This window comes from Pan troglodytes, chromosome 8 (assembly GCF_028858775.2).
Source record: "Pan troglodytes isolate AG18354 chromosome 8, NHGRI_mPanTro3-v2.0_pri, whole genome shotgun sequence".
Lineage (NCBI taxonomy): Eukaryota > Metazoa > Chordata > Mammalia > Primates > Hominidae > Pan > Pan troglodytes.
In genome coordinates this window covers 42,559-59,388 of record NC_072406.2, presented here as the reverse complement: position 1 = coordinate 59,388, position 16,830 = coordinate 42,559, and the positions used below count along the sequence as shown (strand labels likewise).

General features: G+C 34.0%; 1 protein-coding gene across 1 annotated transcript in view; it reads left to right on the top strand.

Moving 5' to 3' along the window:
• Positions 1-16,830, top strand: part of LOC134807112 (MAM and LDL-receptor class A domain-containing protein 1-like) — a 91,235-nt gene that overhangs the window by 50,950 nt on the left and 23,455 nt on the right. The window contains exon 3 of the mRNA XM_063781252.1: positions 16,558-16,645. Within this exon, the coding sequence (XP_063637322.1) occupies positions 16,558-16,645 (88 nt within the window). The remainder of the gene's footprint in view (positions 1-16,557; positions 16,646-16,830) is intronic.

Below are 16,830 nucleotides of genomic sequence, written 5' to 3'. Positions count from 1 at the left end.
TGTTGTTGTTGTTGTTTTGATGGAAGATGTTTTATATCATTATTGATGTGTTCAGATGTTATATTTCCTCACAATTTAATCTTGGTAGTTGTATGTGTGCAGAAATTTATTCATTTTATTCTACATTATCAAATTTGTTGGCATATAGTTATGAGTAATGTCTTACAATCCCTTATATTTCTGTGGTGTATCAGTTGTAATGTCTCCTTTTTCATCTTTTATTTATTTGAATTTTCTCTTTTTGTCTTAGTTTAGCTAAAGGTTTGTCAGTTTTACCTTTACACTTTGTCTTATTTATCTTTTGAAATATTTTTTAGTGTCTGTTTCATTTATATCTGCTGTGAGCTTTATTATTTCCTTCCTTCTACCAATTTTGGGTTTAGTTTGTTTTTGATGTTCTAGTTACTTGAAGTGTATAATTTTGCTTTGTGATTTGAAAATCTTTCTTCTTTTTTGGTGTAGGCTTTTATTGCTATAAATTTCCCTCTTAGAACTGCTTTTGCTATGTTCCATAGGTTTGGGTATGTTGGATTTTCATTCTTACTTGTCTCAGTGACTTTTGAAATTTTCCTATTAATGTCTTAATGAGACCTATTGATTTCTTGGGTGCATGCTATTTAATTTCCATGTTTTTATAAAATTTCCAAGGGCTTTCCTGTTGTTGATTTCTGGCTTTATATCACTGTAATCAGAAAAGATACTTCATATGATATCTGTCTTCTTAAGTTTGTTAAGACTTATTATGTGTCATAATGTATGATTGGTCCTAGAGAATGTTTGGTGTACAGTTGAGAATAATTTGTATTCTGCAGCTGTTGGATGATGTATTTGTCTGTTTTCATACTGCTGATAAAGACATACCCGAGACTGGGTAATTTACAGAGAAAAAGAGGTTTAGTGGACTCATAGTTCCACGTGGCTGGGGAGGTCTCCCAATCATGACGGAAGGCGAAAGGCACATCTTACATGGTAGCAAACAAAATAGAATTGAGAACCAAGTGAAAGGGTTCCCCCTTATAAAACCATCAGATCGTGTTAGACGTATTCACTACCACAAGAACACTATGGGGGAAACTGCCCCCATGATTCAATTATCTCCTACTGATTCCCTCCCACAACATGTATGAATTATGGGAGCTATAATTAAGATGAGATTTGGGTGGGGATATACAGCCAAACCATATCAGGTGAGATCTTCTTTACCTGCTAGGTCCATTTGGTCTATGGTATAGTTTGAGTCTGTCATTTTTTGGTTGATTTTCTCTTCATATAATCTGTCCATTTTTAAAGTGGAGTGTTGAAATTTCCTACTAATATTGTATTGCAGTCTATCTCTACCTTTAAATCTAATATTTGCTTTATATATCTGGTTGTTCTGGTGTTGGGTACATATATAGTTACACCTAAGTAATATATATGTTATGTCCTCTTATTGAATTGGGCCTTTTATCATTTAATTATACAGTGACATTCTTTTTTATATAGTTTTTTTATTTAAAGCTTTTTAAAATATGACATGACTGTGGCTACTCCTGCTTGCTTTTCATTTGTTTGCATAAAATATATTTTTCCATCTCTTCACTTTCAGTCTATTTGTCTTTAATAGTGAGGTAAGTATCATGTAGGCAGCATATAGGTGGGTTTTGCTATCTGAATCCATTTATCCACTTTATATCTTTTAATTAGAGTTTAATCCACTTCTATTCAAGTTTATTATTGATAAATTAGGACTTCCTTCTACCATTTCATTAGTTGTTTTTTAGATTACTTGTTCACTTCTTCCTTTCTTATTCTTTATCTCTCTAGTTTGGTGGTTTTCTGTGGTGCTAAGCTTTGTTTCTTTTCCCTTTGTGTGTGTGTGTGTGTGTATCTGCTGTAATTTATTTCTTTCTGGTTAGTGAAACTAACCTACAGAGTCCTGTATTTGTAACAGACTATTTTACACTGATAACAACTTAACTTCTGTCACATAAAAATACTCTTGACTTCTCCCCCCCACACACACAATTTATATTTTTGTTACCTTACATTGCATCTTTATGAATGGTAGACTCCATGGAACATAGGATCTATGTCACAACTAAATAAATTATTTAATGGCAGCATTAAAGCAGCCCAAAGAATGTGAAAAACTGGTGTGGGTGTATTTAACTTTTTAAAAACTATGTTTCATAATGTTTTCATTAAAAAGTCTTTATCAGTTTGCTAATGCCTAATTTTTACAACCAGCCACCATAGATTTTACAGGATAAATATATTATTTCAGTAGTAATTGAAGCAGAATTTTTGTTGCTCTTCTTACCCTTAGAGATTGTGTATTATCCTCAGAGGTAATTCTTTGATTTTTTTTCTTTTCATGTTGTTACACATAGTTACCAACAATCAATGTGAGAATAACCTTTGAATATTTTCAAGCATTAAGATTTGTTTATACAGCTGCACAATTAGACAACCAACACTCTTGGGTCTTTACCTCTCAGCATACACCTGATTATTAACTTAAAGGTATGATGGGAAAAGTATCAATTTTTCTTGGTCACCTAGATTTAGAAATATGTAATAACCATAAGCTTGGGTCTGCTTCTTCAGAAGCCTAGGAAGTGGAGTGATGGTTCTCTGAAGAGGCTGGAAACAAAGTATGTGTTTCCAGAAGGCTTAATAGAATATGTTGAGACATAGGCCATTAACACAAAAGTGAAAGAAATGCAAAAAAAGTATGAAAGTAAGGATTTGAGAAGGGAAATTTTATTTTTAAGTCTAAGATTCCTATGAATTATATGAAAGTAAATGTCCTTAAAATTAGCCAAAGGAAGCACTTTACTTATCAATATGATATGACTTTTCATACTCTTATCTAAAGATATCCTAAACTAAGATCCAGTTTTCTAAGAAAAGACCTTTTACTCATGCTTTAAAGCATGTTAGAGGATTCCTACCACATCACATCATGTTGTTTACATGTATGATTTAAACTGCATTTATTCTTCAACTCACTGGTTCCTTAGGCTTCTTATCTTTCCTTGCACGCTTAGATAATTTTATGTAAAATTGATTTTTAGAAGTTTAGTTGCTGGGTGTAGTGGCTGTCACCTGTAAACCCAGTACTTTGGGAATTCAAGGCAGGTGGATTGCTTGAGTCTTGGAGTTTGAGGCCTGCCTGGGAAAGATGACAAACCCCATTTTTACAAAAATAAAAATATTAGCTGGATATGGTGGCACATGCCTGTGGTCCCAGCTACTCCAAGGCTGAGGTGGGAGGATGGCTTGAGTCCGAGAGGCAGAGGTGTGAGCCAAGATCATGCCCTGCTCTTCAGCCTGGGCAACGAAGCCAGACCCTGTTTCAAAAAAAAAAATCTAGTGAGATTTGATTTCTATTTCTATGTGATTCAAAACTAGGAGAGCTTCAAGGCTAATGACTATTAAAAAATGGCCATTGCTACTTGCATTTTCTATGAAGCCAGCATACACAGCAACGTGCAACGTGCAACCTAAAAACCAAGCTATTTAATATGTAGCTTAGATTTCAGGTTTGATTGTCTTTGAGGTTTGATTATTGCAGAGATCAATTGCCAGACCAAATATAGACTAATTCTGTATTTGGTCTTTTTATCATATGAAACATCCCAGCCTTGGGTATAAATTAAGAGCAAATACGGATGTCCTTGTCAGGTGGTTGCTTCTCTGCACCTCCCGTAGGTGGCCAGTGAACTAAGACCATCAAGAGAGGAGAAGTCACAATAGTATCTTAGATGGTGTTAAATTACATTACAGTAACTCATGAACTCTGTCAGTGAGCTTGCATCATTGCTGGAGCATACCTCTTAGAATCCAAGGGATGAAAAGCAGGTACAAATAAATTGTGTATTGAGTGGCTTTCAGACTGCACTAGAATTAATTTTGTTTCAATGTTGAAATGTTGTCATGGAAGAAGTCCTAGATTCCACATGAGCTTATACACTGAGAGTTCACAATGAGATGCAGCATTATTTTTAACTATAATCTAGTTAATGTGAGGAACTGGAGAAAGCAGAATAGATTCTTAGGAAGTAGAAATAAAGAGAGAGCTCATCTAAATTACAAATGATTTTTTTGTGTAGGCTTTAGCTGGTTTTATAGGAGACTACAAGGTACAAACTGAATCCTCAGTAGACTAGGGAAAACATAGCAAAAATTTTCTTTTGAGCAATAAAATAAATAAATGTATGCATATTGTATTCTCCCCACATTGCATGGTTGAATAGAAATTTGATTTAAGAGGAATTGATAATTCATTCCTATCTCAGTTATCAGGTCAAGTAAGTTATATTCCTAGGACTTTTATTTGCATGTGTGTGAAAAAGTATAATACATCTCAGTTATCAGGCAGAGGACTTGATATCCCTGGGAATCCACTTGTCCTTTTTAACACAGAACTTAGATTAGATTAGTAGCTCTTAAATTTTCCTAATTATCAGAAAAACCTAAAGTCTTATACAAAAATGTAGATTCCCTACAAACACCAATATCAAAAGCTCCAGAGGAGAATCCTAGGAATCTGTATTTTTAGCAAAAGCTGTTAGTGATTCTGATGGTAAGAAAGACAAATTGGGGAAACATTAGATTAAGTGATGTGTAAAGTAAGTGCCATGCTATTGAATGTCACAATATATTTTAAAAATTTCTTGAGATGAGTTGTAAATGTGACAATTCATTCTAGCTTATCTCCTAAATAGCATCAAGGACCCTATATTCTCTCTTTAAATTTCATTACAAAGATGCTAACTTAAATGCAGTCAGTGGAAGGTAGCTGAATTATAAAAAATGATGATGTGTCAAACAGTTAATAAGAGCTTTTGTTAATGGTGAAGATTATATCTGTGCTTTTAGTTCTGTGGTGTCAATACAGTATCCCTTTCTAGTTGGTAGACAACTGACCATATTAGTTTGCTGATACTATCTCAATAGAATATTCCAGACCTCTCTCCCTCTACTTTATCTGCTTAGCAAACACTTCTATCCTTCATTTTGTTCAAGTAGATTTCCTTTCCTGATAACCCTATTTTGATAAACAGCTAGCATAAATATTCAGACACATGTAGAGTTATATTTTCATTTTGTATTAAGTAACTGGCATTTTGTTTTATGGTTACTTTATGGGGATACTGTCCAGGTCACTGAAGACCAGACACAAGCTGAATATACCCAGAGGGGGAGACACCATAAGAGGCTGGCATGAGGCGCTAGTGCTTATTTTCTTCTGCTGTAAGATGCCTGGGCATGAAGGGGAAAAAGCCTGGATGTAATTTGATCTGGAATTTCTGACCTAATGCTTTAAAGGGATTTCTGATTTGAGGCACTGCTTGAGACAAACTCATCCTCTTAAATAGGAGCCTGGGGCAGTGGCTGGACATCAGAGTACAAGAACAAAAAATAGAACTCAGGCTTATCTTGTGACAGATGAAGCTGAGGTGATTGCTTGAATATTTACCCCAGGCATAACTGAGATAAAAGACCATCCTGCTGAGCTGCCAGATAATGCAATGAGAATGGTTTTGATAAGTAATTCCCAGTTTTCAGGGAAAGTAGTATACTAATTTGTCAGAATTGAATACTTAATTTTTATTTCTATATGTACAAAAATATGATGCTTGATCAGTTTGGGAAAAGCATTAATGGACAATTTCATCAGTTTGATATAAAGGGATGCTCTCTATCACTGAGCTTAATATGAATATGTGGCTCTATACAACAGTGTGTTTCTTTTTTCTTTAGTTGTGTGACTTACTGCCATCAAAAATCCCATTATACAAATGTGTATAATGAGAAAGGCTGCCACCTGGTTTAGTGAAATTATGATGAAAGATGTTTAGCAAAACTTTGACCAAATATGTAATCAAAAATAGTTGATTTGCACAGCTAGTCTACATAGTGCCTAGAATCTCATGAACTGAAGATCTAGAAAGTTCTTGCAAATGGAATTTTTTAAATAGAAAAGCCAAAGGGCTTGTTGGTTGTACTACTGCCACATCTTCACAAACTGAAAAAGAAATACAAAAACAAAAAGCCTTAAGAAATTAATGACCCTCAACATGTTCAAAAATTAAATTACTCCATTAAAAATATTCTCTTAACATTCATCACATTAAGAAATCACATAAGTAATGAAATAGCTGTTAAATATTCAAGGATAACTTGGGTTGCAAGGGCTTCCGAAGGTATAAACCACCAAAGAGATTTTACTCTAGATTTCTAGAATTAAAATTATCTATTTTTTTCAAGCAGTTAAGGAGTGATGTTTAGTTTCTATGTTAAAGAGTTTGCAACACTTATGACTATTCCTGTGTTCTTATGATTCTTTGGTCTTGTAAGGTCTGTTTTATATATATTAGCCTTATTGTAAAGAGAAATTTATGTTAAATTATAGATTTTGATGAACTAAATTCCCCCACCCCCAAACTACATTATAATGTGCACATCATGTCACAGTTAATGTTCAACATACCCTCAAATACCATTTTGGGAATCAGAAGCTTAAGTGACACCAAAGCATTTCCACATGTAAATAATAAAAAAGATAACATTAACATTATATTTTTATTTTCAAGGAAGTCAGATTTGAAGAGCAATTACAAAGTGGACAGGAACTTGACAATAAAAACTTAAAAGTTACATTTCAAATGAAATACTATAACTTTTAAAGAAGAAAATGTTATTAACAGCATTAATTTTGTTAAAATAAAAACTTTACCCACATTAAATTTAACATAATTTAATTGAGCAAGGAAAGATTCATGAATTGGGCAGCACTCAGAACCAGGAGAAGTTCAGAGAGCTCCACCCAGTAACATGGGCAGGCAGTATTTGTAGACAGAAAAAGTAAGTGACATACAGAAACAGCTTGATTGGTTAGAGCTCAGCATTTGCCTTATTTGAGCATGGTGTGCTAAGGCCTTTGCTTTATATGAACATGGTTTAATCATTTGTGCTGAACTTTGGCTGCTGTGATTGGCAGACACTCGGTTACAAGAGTATACACTTAGATTGCTGGTTGTTTACATACTAAGGTTGCTGTTTGCTATGTAGGGATTCAAAGTACTACGTAATAACTATGGAGGAAGCTTTAGGCCAAATTAAATTTAATCTAACAGTTTCAAAAGCAGGTATTATTTTCACTAAAATGAGATTTTAAAATCTAAATTGAAAAAAGTGTTTATTTTGGAAAAACATTTATTATTACAGAACTTGTTCCTCTTGTAAGGGTCCAAAGTCAGTTACATAATGAATATTAAGGTGCCATGAAAAAAAAATAAAATGTGACACATGTAGAAAATGTTATATTATTAGTATAGTGCTAACCACTTGGTAGATGTTACAATTTTATAGTAAGAATTAATAGTTGTTTAAATATAAATAACTGTTTAAATTGGTTTTGTATTATTTGTATAGCTTCCTCTGTCATTTGACACCTATTAGTGACTATGTGATCAGTAAAAAAAGCAAGAAGCCTTGTAAAAGAGAAAGTGAAAGTAAAAATTTGAAGCGTTTGGACTTTTTAAACCAGTCAAGAATTAGACTTTTTGACTGTTTGGACATCATTTAACCAATGGTCTTTCTATGGGCCTATGGATGAGTTATTTAAATTTTGTGGGTCTCATTTATTCAGATCTAAACTAAGAATTTTAGATTCTAAATGTTCTCTATGGACCCATTTAGTATTAAAATGATAGATTTTAAAAACTATGTTGTAAGACTGGCCACAACTAATAGCTATTATACAAATGTATAACATATATGATATACGTGTATATCATATATGTGTATATGTTTTAATTTATATTATATATTTTATAATATAAATTATATGTTATATATTTATATTAAATATATTTATATGATATATAATATAAATTCAAACATATACACACATATGTGTGTATATGTCTCTGTGCACATACACATATATATGCATACACACATACATGTGTGTATGTGTGTATATATATTTCTTTTAATTCATCTAACAAATGAAATTGATATTACTCCAGATAGAAAGTGATGCTTGATAAATAACCGAAGATTGAAGGAAAGGACTTGGAAATGCAGGCATAAGTTGGGGAATGGAAAAAGGAGGACAGTCATGGCAAAACTATATAAATGTAGGTAGAAATCGAATTGGAATCCAGGAACTAGGCCATGTAAGGAAGAGAAAGACACGGTTTCAAAGTAAAAGGATGCAGGATTTGTCAGCAGTTTAGATAGTAGTGTGAAATATTAGCGTAATCAGTATCTTTGGCACATGTTTTTTTTTTTTATAATTGTATGTCATGTAAAACAGATGGGATATGGCATGGCACCAAGTGTAACACCAACAGTTTTAGTTGAAAGGGGAAGTTTCTTTTTTTCTTAAAATACATTAAGAGCTTATAATGTGCTAGTTACTGTGCTGGATGCTGTGTTTGCAGCGCTTGTGTCCTTCAGTGTCCCTCCTGGAGGTTGTCCTTAAAGTCTCATAGAGAAGACGAACATTAAATGCACAAATACTTATGTGATTATAAACAATAAGAAGTTTGTAAAAATAAAAAGAAAATAGCCTTAGCTTGAGTGGTCAAGGAAGGCTTCTCTGAGAAAGTAACATCTAACCTGGAACTTCAGATACAATTTCTAATTCACAATAACTAATGAGTGGGTATGTGGGACATTGAGCTAGAACAAAAGACAAATATGGGTTAGTTAAGGTTTAAGTAGAGTTTAAATCTATCTTTTTTTATTTCTACTTTAGGTCTACATCAGTGTTAAGTTGCTACATAGAAACATAAAAATGGGGGAAATTTGGGATTTGATGTCTCCTTTTACAAAGAGAATGAAAGGCATGTGATGATTTTTTGTAGAAAGACTTGTATATTAAAATAATAAATTAGAGTTCAACTCTTTTCCTTAAATATTACCTTTAATGATATGGAAGATAAAATTAGTCTGATGGGAAAAAAATGACATTTAAGAATTTTAAAACTATGCTTCCTAAATAAGAATTTAATTTTGGCATGGGTGAGCCTATTGATCGGACAGTAGTGCATTGTATTCTGTTAAAATTTTATACCTTATTATGTCATTTTTAGATAATAAAAACACAATTTAATGAAAATTTTAATCAATAGCTCTGAACCTTCTTCACTTTTTTCTAAAATATCAACCAGACTTTTTTCAATTAAATCATTCATTGTAACCTTTAGTAAAATAGGTTCCATATAATTTTTACGATTTGGAAAAACTGAGAATAATTTGTCCTCATTCACATAATATATGAGATGTGAAGTGGGTTACAGGGTATATGGGTTCTCAGAGGGTATTTTAAAATAGCATGTGAGTGTGCAGAGTTTCAAGTAGCAAACTAATTTCAAGATGATCAACACTGATTCTTTTTAAAATTTACTTAGACAGGTTTCAGGAAGGCATTGTTATATATTAGAGGCAAAAACACAAATGTGCCCCAATTTGGGCCCTTTTTTTGCGCATCTAAAAACACACAGAGGAAAATGGAACTGAAATGAACTTTGTGGTTTGTGAATCCTTTAAAAACCGCAAAAAGCAAATTAATCTCATATGACTTGAGTACTTAGAGATGATGTGTGTGATGATATGTGTAAGACATTTGTTTAGATTCCAAAGTAATGATCAGCTCCCCACATCCTCCCTCTCTCTACCTCTCTCTCTCTCTCAATGTGTGTATTCTCTTTCACTCAACAAGATTAGCAGGAAGAATTCTCTGTAAGTAAAAAATCATGTCTGAGGTTGTGAATGGCCCAATTTCTTAAATCTTTTTTTATTTCTCTTTTAATATTATTATTATTATTTACTCTCTGCCCTCAACGCAGCAGAGGCCTTGATGGGAAAAGGCTTTGTGGGCAAGCAGCAGGTGGGTAGTTGAATCTGCAAGACTCTAACAAATGAGACTCCTTCCTTCAGAAGAGTATGAAATGAGACATTTTATAAGGGGAGGGGAAGCTGAGTTGATTTAACCATTCCAGTGTGCAGATACATTAGAAAAGAATTAAGGGATCGTAATGCTTCCACAAATGAAATATTTCAACCATGTAGCACCATCCAAGTGCCCTGTTTGGAGATAATTCTCCACAGATTTCTTCTGTTTGGCACAGTTCAGCCTTTGAGCAAAGGGCGTATTTAAATGGTCTTTACCTTGAGACATTTGCTTACATTCCAGAGTAAAAATAAGCTCTTCTTGCCACCTCTCTTTCTCTGGAGGGGAGACTGGGCAGACATGCCAGCAGCCTATTCCAGCTAGAGTCTCCTCATTTTGTATTTCTCTCCTATGGTGTGACTGCCTCACATGCAGGTAAACATCCCTGCCTCCTCATATTGCCCTGTGGGAATGGAAGGTACTTCTCTGGCTGTTGCTTTTTCCTGTCTTTCTGTATCAGGGATCTAGTGTCTTATATCAGTGTATATATATGAAATAGTGGCAAATTTACTCATTAGCTTCCAAGTAGGGTAAAATCTCAGGCCCTTCATGCTTTCTGATTTGAACTGTGCAAGGAATGGCAAATCCAAATAACTATGGGAACCAGACATGGGACATGAATTGAAAGAAGTAGGTGATATGGTTTGACTGTATGTCCCCCACTTAAATCTCTTGTTGATTTGTAATCCCCAGTGTTCGGGGCAGGACTGGTGAAAGTGATTGGATCATAGGGGTGGATTCCCCCTTGCTGTTTTCATGATAATGAGGGAGTTCTTATGAGATCTGGTTGTTTAAAAGTGTGTCGCACTTTCCCCCTTTCCCCTTCATTCTCTTCCTCCTACTCCAGCCATGTAGGAAATGCTGGCTTCCCTTTGCCTTCTGCCATGATTGTAAGTTTCCTGAGGCCTCCCAAGCCATGCTTCCTTTACAGGCTGTGGAACTGTGAGTCAATGAAACCTCTTTTCTTTATAGATTACCCAGTCTCACATAGTTCTTTACAGCAATATGAAAACGAACTAATAAAGTAGGTGAAGTTTAAAATAATGAATGGCAGCTGACAACCTTGGTGTGAGTGCATAATAGGGAGGACTAGTGTCTGCAGCAGCTGAGGAGCAATGTCTTCTTGTGAGATATCCTACTTTTAAAATATTGGCAACCAATCTGACTCAAGAGCACTCATGGAGTTAAACTAAACTGTTATGGACTGGGTCCAGCCCAAGGGCCACCATTTAGTCTTCTCTATCGTAAATGGTGAGATAGTCAAGGATGGGGATGAATTTATTCCTTCCTGTTAACTGTGGAATCACTTGGCACAATGCCTAAGTAGGCACTCATTTTTCTTTTTTTAATCAAAAGTTCTCAGCAAGCTATAAGCCAGACATTAGCTAAGAAGAAATACAATATAATGCCAAAAGATCAACATAAATTTTGTTATGATTTTGTTTCCCAAAATAAGAAAAGAGATTTGGTAGACATCATATTTTTTTGTCAGTAATCATCTTATAGTTCTTGACTACTTATATATCCCAGCATTTTATTTTGTCTCTACTATTACAACAATGTTATTATTACCCATTCCTTTGCCTAGTTTCTCACACAGTTTTAATATGGCACTTATGACCCTTGTTTCATGATAAATGGTTTTCATATGTCTACTATAGTAGTTGAAAAACTCCAATTATTCTGCAGTTTTGTGTATGTGATAGAGTCAGCCACAGAGTTAGAATCATCAAATTTGTCAGGCCAAATCTGAGTTTTATTTCATAGAGATTGGTTTCAGGGTTGTGTAAACAATTGCAAAGATGATTTTAAAACCCTTTTATATTGTATCCAGCAAATAGTTCCCCCAGTATTGGCCTAAAAAGTTTGGAATTCTAAGCTGATTTTCTAAAAGCTCCCAAGAATTGTAGGTTATGTGGTTAAATATTAGATCGTACTCTGAATGTGTTTATAAGAATTTACTTAACACCTTAGGTGTTAAAATGGGCTAACAGAGAGCTTCATGTAATGCCTTTCATTCGGTTTGTGCATTTTTGATTATTGGAAAATGCAATGAAAAATAAGTGGGTATCATTAAGAAGTATAAGAGAGAGCGTAAGTATTTGTCCTCTAGGAAATTATAAGTGGATAGCAACAGAAAATTGTTCATAGCTGAATTGAAGAATAGATTGAGATTCTTGAGATTACTATATGCTGGTTATAAAATGCCACACATTAAATTAGCAATTGAGAAAAAGACATGAAAGTAATAGACACATTGATGACTTTTGGCAATAAGTATAGAATAAATGCTTTGTATTTGTTTATTGAGGTATAATTTATATGTCGATTTTATCCTGTTTAGGTGAGCAGTTCTATGAATTTCAACAAATGTACAGTTGTCTTTTGGGATTCAGAGGATCAGCTCCAGGACTGCCGCCATGTAACTAAATCAGCACATATTCAAGTCCTACACTGGAAACAAAGTGTTGGCGATCTGTATCTTTCACAGCCACAAGTATTTTTTATTGTGTTTGATTTAAAATAAGCCACACATAAGTGGACCAAGGCAGTTCAAACTCATGTTGTTTAAGAGCCAACTGTATACAGTTGTGTAAGCAACCACGACAACCAAAATAGAGCATATCTCCACCATTCCCCCAAATCTTCCATTTCTTGATATAGTCAATCTCCTCCTTTTACACCCCCAGCTCCTGACAACACAAATCTGATTTCTTTCCCAATTGATACGGTTTGGTTCTGTGTCCCCACCCAAATCTCACCTTGAATTGTAATACTCACCATGGGTCAAGGGTGGGACCAGGTGGATATATGGGGGTGGTTTCCCCCATACTGTTCTCACAAAATCTGATGGTTTTATAAGGGGTTTCACCCTTTGCTCGGGTCTCATTCTCTCTCCTGTCACCATGTGAAGAAGGACATGTTATCTTCCCCTTCTGCCACAATTGTAAGTTTCTTGAGGCCTCCCCAGCCCTACGGAACTGTGAGTCAATTAAGCCTCTTTTCTTTGCACATTACCCAGTCTTAGGCAGTTCTTTATAGCAGCATGAGAGTATTCTAATACACCAATAATTCTGACTTTTCTAAAATGGCATAAAAGGAGCTGATAAATGATACAGGCTTTTGAGTCTGGCTTCTTTCACTTTAATGCTTTTGAGATTCACAGCTTTTGTTGCATACATCATTGTTCCTTTTTGGTGCTGAGTGGTATTCTATTGTATGAATATACTGCAATTTGCTTATCTGCTTACCAGTTGGGAGATATTTGGGTTGATTTGAGCTTTTGGAGATTATTAAGAAAGCCTGTATAAACCTTGTTAATGGATTCTTGTTTAGACACATCTTCATTTGTCTTGAATAAACAAATACCTACACGTGCATTGCCATGTCATATAAAAGTGTATGTTTAATTTTATAAGAACCTGCCAAATTAGTTGTATTAATATGGCTGTGCCATTTAGGATTCTCATCAGGAATGCATTGGAGTCCCAGTTGCTCCACATAGAATATATGCTTCTTATAAATTTTAAACTAAAATTTCTGCCTCAGATATAATGTATCTTCATATACAATACATTATGTTTGAGACAGAAATTCTTATTTAAAGTTTATAAATTTATAATATATCTGAAAATACATTATAGTTATAAAACATACCAATTTTTAATATAATGTGTCTGAGGATACATTATATTAAAAACTGATATGTTATATTGGAATTGTGTAATATTTTACAAATACATGATGGCTAAAGTGAAAGTAAGCAGCAGGTTGAATTAATTCCATTTCTCTTATGAGTTAATGGAGGCTAAAACATGTGTTTGTATGTGAGGACAATCGTTTTTATATCATTTAAAATTTTGGTCAGTCACTCAGTTTCCTAAATACATACAAGGATGAGTTCAGGAAAGTTGCCAGAGCCTCATTAATGTTTAAGCCTCAAAGTTCCAACGTGGTTACCAAGGCCAGTCTGTCTTTATGTGGAGCAGGTGGCAGCCCATGCAAAGAACAGCTTGGATGAGCTGGTTTACTTCATAACATTTCCAAGACGATGATAGTTCTAATATAAGTAGAATTGACCTGTACAGATAAGGCAGGTCATTTAAACTAAACTGGATTTTCAGTTGCCCTTTGAGGCACTCCGTAAGGTAGCAATGGGACTTAGGAGTAAAATTCGACTTCCCTAAAATTCCAGAATCAATACTATCTTATATACAGTGTATAATACTTGTGTTTTGATAATCTTCTATTCGTTCTCGGGGAAAAACACCATAAATGAAAGTGACGTTTTCATAATAGAGGCATTTGGGTTTATTCTTTTTGTGGTCATTTTCTTAGGACTAGTATTTTAGAATAATTTACCAAGCTTTTTTGCAAGACTAAAATATAGGGTTAAAGTAGGGTTAAACCTTAACAGTCATAACTTTGTTCCTGAAGTGTGATTATTATCAAAAACTCTTTTAAAAATGATTTTCTTAAATATTCAAAAGAGATTGAGACTATCATACAAATGGACAATTTTAGTTTCTCAAATTGTAAGTATTGTTCATTAATTCTCAAGAATGCTAACATTTAGAGGTTAGCAAATTGAAGATATTTTGGTAAAAATTATGATTAAATTATGTATTAGAGCAAACCCAACCGTCTTCTGTCTTGGATTGTTTCTGTCTTCCCATTGGCCTTGAATGCAGATAGAAACAATATTAAAATACTTCTCATGCAACATGAAGTAAACTCCAAAGGAAAAATGCCTTGAGCAAATCACATTCTGTAACCTGTTATGGCCCTCTCTGGGTTACAGAATTTTGTCTTAAATTTTCATAAATAGCCAATTCTTTAATTTGTGACTATATAAAGACAATAAAAAGTCTTGGAACAATTGACTCCAAACACCAGAATGGAGCTATGAATGTGTATATATCCCTAAAACTGGTTTACAGCTACTTATATGTACAACAGCCTCACTCTCTGTGAAGTGGGATGTTAATATCAATTTTCTATTCCTTCTCATTAATAAGATAATGATAATCATGAGGAGTGAGGCCAAGTCAATAGTATTTATTTTTATTTACCCTACTTTCTTCTTTCTTTTGCTGTTTCTTCTAAGCAATTTGTTAGCATGTTCTGTGTTTTATTGCAGTGGGATTTACATGTATGGGTACAGGACATTAATTGGTGATTAATTTATATTTGTGCCTTTTCCCCAATTGTTCACCCAACTCTATTTTAAAAAATAAAACAGAGTACGTTTTTCTGTAGTATGTTCTTTCAAATTCTGTCTGCTAGTTTAGGTTTATTGAAAATAATTGTATGAGTTTGGACTAAACATTCTTTATACATTTTTGTTTTCTCTGCCTATAATGCCTTTCACTCTTGATGGTGGTGGGAAAAAGGATGCATTTTTATGTTTGGAGAGACTCATTGTAAAACAGCAGGACACTTCCTGTACAACACCATTAAATGTTGTTCAAACAATGTCAGGGGGACTATATTTGCCCACTAGTTCTATGCAGAAACATTTCCCAAATTAATTAATTTCCTGAGTGACAAATCAGGGAGAAAATCCTGGTGGACCTCAAGAAAGGGTAGAAAGTTGGAGAAAAGTGTTAAGAGGTTTGAGGTCAGCAATTTGACCTTTTAAAACTTTCTTTCATAAGGACAATGTCAACAAATAATGTTTGTGGTAACTTCAAATGAAGGATAGAGCTTGAAAAGTAAAACTTCAACTCCCACATATAACATTTGTGAGGAAAATGAAATGAAAACATATGTTCATATAATAATGGGAAAACGTAATGCATTTTTCTAAGTTTGAGTTTGCTAGAAGTTCTTTATTATTAAATTATGCTGGGATTCCTAGTAAGCATGCAACACATTTGCATAAGTATTAAAATAATTCATCATGATCAATTCTGTTACAGTAAATCTCAACCCTAATCACAATCTACCATATACTACAGTGGTTCATCTATATGTGGTATTTCATATTTTACTAAGTTTTGGTGGAACTGCAGCTCCTGCAGCAGCACAAATGTCATCTGAGTTCACTGTGATTAATGTGGCCCTGAAGGAGATCTAATCACGATTAGCCAATGTCATAAAGTGTTACAGAATCAGTGTCATGTGAGAAACATTTTAAAGCCCTTAAAACTGTATATCCTAGCAAGTAACTCTGGTAGAAAGTCTAGGAGGATGAGGAGGTTTAATTTGGGAAACAGATGACCAAGGAGGATGAGGGAACAATTATTTGCCTTCAAATACTTAAAGGACCAGAAGGGAACAACACAAATCTAGAACTAATGGCTGAAAGTTATAGGGCAGTGGATATCAATCTAATATACTGAAATTTCAAAAATGGAAACTTATCAGAAATGCAGTGAGCTCTATGGGTCTAATAGGCTCAATGAAGTATGGAGGTTTCTGTTACTAGGAGTATTCAAGGCAAGATTACCACTTCTGGAGACTACTGCAAAGTAATTTTTTAATGGCACAGAAGGTTATATTTGGGTACATTTTAAATTCCTCTTCATCCATTCCATAACTTAATTTCCTTTACCACATAAACACATTTCTTATTTTTATTTTTTATTTTATTTTTTTAGATATTGGTGGAGGCTTCAGTGGGAGATGGCTTCACTGGAGATATTGCGATTGATGATCTGTCATTTATGGACTGCACCCTCTACCCTGGTAAGACAGAACATTTTAATTTGGGGTTATTTCTAAATCTGTTTACTTGGAAAACTTGCAAGGAAATCAATATTTCATTTCTACAAAATTTCCAACATGACCTTGCTTTTATTCTTTTTCTCAAAACTATTAACTCTGGAAAAGATTTTTTTAGATCCTTGCTAGTAATTAGCTTTAAAGTGTCA